General features: G+C 43.4%; 1 protein-coding gene across 1 annotated transcript in view; it reads left to right on the top strand.

The window, feature by feature from the left end:
- The first annotated feature begins 3,693 nt into the window (after positions 1-3,693).
- LOC108547976 (uncharacterized) overlaps positions 3,694-5,704 on the top strand; it is a 230,722-nt gene continuing 228,711 nt past the window's right edge. Inside the window, exons 1-2 of the mRNA XM_017900727.1 lie at positions 3,694-3,792; positions 4,146-4,262. Coding sequence (XP_017756216.1) covers positions 3,694-3,792; positions 4,146-4,262 — 216 coding nt within the window. The remainder of the gene's footprint in view (positions 3,793-4,145; positions 4,263-5,704) is intronic.

The raw sequence follows: 5,704 nt of genomic DNA, 5'->3' as shown, positions 1-5,704 counted from the left end.
TCTTCTCGATATGGTGTTGTACCTGATGCCTCACCAGGTTTTTTCTGAAGACAGGCGGGCGCATCAGGTTCGGGAACTGCGCCAGGGGCCGGTGGCAGTCGGTATCACCTATCACTGCTTTAATGGTTGCGATCCCGGGGTCAGCGACGCGCCCACACGTCGTTAGTTGAGTTTGCTTGTCGATCAGGCGTTTGTTGCGTGGGTCAACTGGCAAGTCGTAATCACTAAGAAATTCGACCCCGATGTTCGGTGTAGCTACGCCGGCTGCCACGAAACACCACTTGAAGCTTCGCGGCAACAAAAGATTCAGTTCCAGAGCCACTGTGCCCTAGGTTGCGATATGCGACCGGTTGGCCGCAAAGAGTTCATTTTCGCACATTTTATAGTGTCCACTTGGACGACTACGCGGATAGACACACAAATCCGCACCTGTGTCTACGAGGAACGGGTTCTTAGAGAATTCGTCGGTGACGAAAGTTCAACGGGAACCTGAACCGTCGAGCGTCGCGTTCAAGGACGGCTCTTCTCGTTTCCAGCGCTTCAAATGCACGGGCTTTGGCAGGACGAGGAACATTTGCAAAATTTATGGTCATACTGACACATGCCGCCGAAGGATTGGCGGGAGTGTGGCGACTTCTTCCGCTCGCAGGAACCGACCTGGTTACGGTTCCGCGACCTGGACGCGAATATTCGTTGCCGTCCCAACGATGTTTCTACGCCGTTGAGTTCCGCAGCGAGTTAGTCCACCTTTTTAGACAAGAGTTGAAATTCGGACGCGTCGATGTCACGTCGCGGTTCGGGTCGGATCTCGTGGATACGTTCTGCCATTTCCGTCAACGCGATTACGCCCACTTGCGGCTCAGTGGATAAGGCGCGATGAGTATCCGTCGTCAGCCGGGTCTTCCCAAGCATCACGAACAACTCGTCCGCGGCGTAGGGGGTCACAAGGTTCCTCAAATGGCGGAAAAATTGCGACGGTTTGCAGTCGCCCATTTCGTCGCTTTTTACCAGTTTCCGTAGGGGTGTGGAGTCGGACTCCAACAACCGCTTTGTCAACTCGCGCTTTAATACGTCCTATTGACCCGTCAATGGAGGGTTCCTCACCACATCTTCGACCTGCTCGATGCACTCATCGCTCAGGTACATGAGCGTGATGCCGAACTTCGTCTCACCCTTCGTGATCCCCTCAGACACGAAGTGTCTCTCCAGCAGCCTAAACCAGAGCGCGACCTTGATCGACCAGAATTGGGGAACGTACTGCCTCGGTTGGTTTAGTACGTTTACCGATTCGCCCTCGTACTGATCACTCGCGTGCACACGATCAGCTTCCGCAATCACGTTCGCGATAAATGTATCACCGCACGTATTAAAAAAGTATGGAAGAAAGAGAAAACTCAAGCACTTCACCTTCTGTGCACGAAATCACGTCGCGGTCATCAGTTGAAGGTGGAGGACGAGAGGCTTTTTAATGAAAAGAGCACAACGTTTCCTGAGAATCATATTCGTATTACTATGAACATTTGTTGCTGCACACCTTAAGATTCAATGCAATGCAAAACTATTTGAAATCGCGCCACAACTTATCGTACAACTTAGTTTGATTTCGACAGTTTTATTGCTGCTTTCGAATTCAGTTCCCATAGTAATCAAATGTGATATATCTTCATACAGTTCAAAAGAGTGGTTCATAAAGCGGAGATCGTTGATTTCTAGTGGACACTATATTCAATTTCAATATCTAAATTCGTGAAGTAATCAAACTAGGATCATAAATGTTCGTATAATGTTCCTTCCATTCTATACTTCCTCTAGGATAGAATGATTTAAAATAAAAAATGAATAATCGATTTCTATAGGTCGGTGATGATATTTTATTCACGTAAAATAACAATTACATATTTAACAAAAATTTTAATGAATAGCATTGGCTTTCAAAGGACACTAAGCGTACACATGCAGCAAAAGTGGTCACTAATATGCAGGTGATCCACGTGCACCTCGGCCAGTGCTGCCTTCATCAAATCAATTGGTGATGAGGAAATATTCACCCTTTCGCAGTCTTCCGATTTTCTATAAAATCGGCATAAAGAATCGCGGAGATGGTTCACCAGATGTTCCTCGTTCAACAATGAGTGTTTGGGCGAGAGTTGCTTAAGCAGGTACTGTCTGTAGATAATCATCCGAACCAATCAGCCTTACTGTCGGTCTCTTGTTGTCAGTCGCGGAGAGGTATCTACGAGTTTCCTCAATTTCTGTTCTATATCCTGTGCGAAAGCCAATCGCCCCTGCAGTATTTCTCTAACTGTCGGGAAGTCTGCTAACCTTCTTACGCGTGTATCACGAACTGTCGAACGAAGTCAGACTGGAGGAATGAATTTCAAGTAGTTGAATGAAATTAATTTGGCGAGTAACGTTAAGAGATAGAGAGACGGCTTTATAACGCTACCGAAGTTGTAGAAATTATTTGAAACAATGGAAGAAGCTGCATGCAAGAGAGATTCGACATTTTCGTGACTTTAAACGATTGCACGAATATATTAGTTACCAGGAACGGAAAGATTACTGCAATGTCATTTCTTGTATTCGAGCGTATACATTAAAGATACATGATAACCTACAAAGTAGGCGTGCTGGTAATTATGGCAAGAAGTATAATATTAGATGAATGTCTATTCTGCTAAACTGATTATCGTATGCAAACATATGGTTATGCTACGCGACGAAGATTTTATTGCTAGGTGATAAACAAATTGGAACCGAATCCACGTTTTCTGGAAAGTAAAAGGTTTATATATAATAGTAGCTTCTTCAAATGCAAAAATTTGGGAGCATAGAAATCTTCACGCGATGGTACACAGATTCAGTGTGGATTGCTTCATTGTCAGTGTGTGAGCAAATACCGTTGGCAATACCGTAACAGGTTGAGGTAGAATTCAAAAGTACCTAGGGTAACGTTGGCGGACATTACCAGTAAATATAATAATAACGGTATTGACTGTTTAAAACACATCTCGTGGAAGTCTGAATAAACTTCAAAGGGAAGAAGTAATGTCAGTTATGTGGAAGTGTTGATTTTATATGTGTGAATGTGAGTCAAGTTGAATAAGTGAAACTCAATTGCAGTAATATAAATATAATATGTGCGAATGCAGACTGGTATGAACGGTGTTTGAAAAAATGTTTAGGAGAATGTGCCAGAATAAATCAGTTATGTGCGAATCGTTGGAGAGGAGACACGGGAATGTAACGGCTAATAAGGGAGTGTGCGAGAGAGAGAGAAGAATTTTCTTGAAAGTTTTTGCTTAAAATTGCGAGTTGTTTTCATTATTTTAAGTATTTCCGTCGAAACATACTAACGAGTTGACTATTAAAGAACGTAGAAGGTATTGGTGTCCATTTCTGTCCACATTATAGGCCTAAATTCAAATACTGAATGATCAAGGAGTACTATCGCGTCGCGATCGAACTCTTGTAATTCCGACGGGTTGTAAAATCGCCTCGCGACTGCGACACGTGTTGCCCGCCAAATTAATCTTGGGCAACTGCTTAAGTTGTACAAGCGGAAAGGAGCCGTGTCTACGACGTTTCGAAGAAAACGTGGCGTCTCGTTGATTTTGAGAGAATCGGTTTCTCTGTGGCTCGAAGAGAACTGGTGTTTCTGAGGTCTCGGAAGGAACTGACTGAGGATAACCGATGTCTCTGAAGTGTCAAAAGGAAGTGACCTCCTCGATCTTCCTAAGATTGGCTAAGGTTTCCAACGTGTGTAGACCACGTGGGGCCCTCAGGTCTATTGTCAGCCAAGTCTAAAGAGCCTTCGCCTAACTTCGTTCAATTTGGGATTTCCAGGATTCTCGTGCTCCTTGACACGAGATGTCAAAGAAAAGGGTAAAGCATTCCAACATGCTGAAAGCATGTAGCGGAAAATTCCGATGTCGTATTGTTTGACCATAAGACCTGACTGTTGGAAGACTGTAACGGGTCTTCCTTGTTCCACGACTGAACAAATACTATTAAAAACTTTTAAGAATTGCATAGGGGAAGGTTCGAAACTTAATGAAGGAACAACTTTGTACCCAGTGCAATTTTTTGTTAAAGCGTGAAATGTAAAACAGTTTAGAAATTATTCATCTAATATATCACCACAGAACAGTAAAAGCAATTATATTTATGGTTATTGTATGGACAAAGTTACAGAAGACTCCAACGTTGCTAGTGACTCAGCAAGATCATATTGTATACAACAAAAATTATTGAAGTGCCAGGTATATAGGAAGGTGATTATCAAATACAATAACAAAAATAGCATGAATCATATTTAACGTTATACAAATAATCTAGCGCTTCCCTTCGACGGATATCCCATAGTACGGATAATGATGAACAATATTTTAGCCCTTAAGGGACATGGTTGTGTAGCGGCATCATTCTCATCCATGTCAATAGATGGATTCCTACTTGAAGAAGGTACGAGGACGTTCTCGCAAGTCTTCGGTGAACCCTCGACCTCCAATTATTAGTAGTTTCTAATCTACCTAAGTATCACCCGCCTAAGGCAGAGCCTGTTAGAAAATCTTACTTCCACTAGCAGGCCCAGGACGAAACGCATTCCATTCCCTGCGTTGTTCTATCTGCTACCTCCCTATCATAGCGTAACGACCGAAGGGGAAACTATCTGGGCAGCATCGCGGGAACCACAACACAAAGTCATAATCACAACGCCGTGGAGGACGACTCTCGCAGTTGCAAATGGAGCGAATGCGTAGCTTTGGTTTAATGCAATGCACGAGAACGCTGGGTTTGTTACACAAAAACAAGTGTCAATAAATTGTACAATAGCCTCGTCTCGGTCCGAGCATTTGCACGAATATCTATGAGTGCGTGTGGAACAGCAAAGGTGATCGCGTGTAAGAATATTCTATAGGCGATCATGTTTGGCGTATGCAAGAGATATCAGATGAAAGGGAGTACCTATGTCAGAGTGAATGCGAGTGAAGTGTAAATCTAGGTATGCGCTTGATGGTGTAGGGTGAGCGGAAAAAAGCGAATGAGGAAATGTTAACGAAGAAGAGAAAAGAAGAGAGAGGATGCTAAGTTAAAAGTAAAGGTGCAAGTATGCAAGAGAGTTCAAAGTGTTTTGGGACAGACAGCAGAGATATTGTAAAACAGCGAGCATTAGAGCGGTAAAGTCAATATTAGACAGTCAATGTGAAATAGCGTGGTTGCTTGAAATAGATTAGGAATTGTTTGAGTACGTATCGTCAAAGTTCAACCTTTTGCATTCCAATTATATTATTCCTTACAATCAAAGACCTGTGTGTGTTGTGCCTTTCTAGCCTTCCCCACTACACTGGCAACAATTCTAATGCAGTAAAATATAGCAGAGGTTCAAATTATATTTAATTTATTTTTGTTTATTTTAATGCCGTATTGCAGTGTCACTATAAATTTAGATGTGTTGTGATTGGTTGATGAAAACTGTGGGTCGTTGATGCGTTTTTCCCCATTGGTATTGCTGCGGCCCCAGGACCGAACCTCCCAAGTTTTCGCGGAGGACTGCTTTGTGATCTTATCGCCGACGTCCTTTGCCGCCTGTCATCGCTTAGGTGACCATTGGTCGGAGTTAGTAAATCATTCTTAGGACAATAAGCCCCAAATTGTTCGATCATCAACCGCCAGTGGGGGACGTCGCGGCTGGAACATCCCC

The sequence above is a fragment of the Eufriesea mexicana genome, unplaced genomic scaffold (genome assembly GCF_001483705.2).
Source record: "Eufriesea mexicana isolate 0111107269 unplaced genomic scaffold, ASM148370v2 scaffold1336, whole genome shotgun sequence".
NCBI classification, from domain to species: domain Eukaryota; kingdom Metazoa; phylum Arthropoda; class Insecta; order Hymenoptera; family Apidae; genus Eufriesea; species Eufriesea mexicana.
Note: the sequence above shows the minus strand (reverse complement) of the source record. Positions and strands in the feature narration are given on the sequence as shown.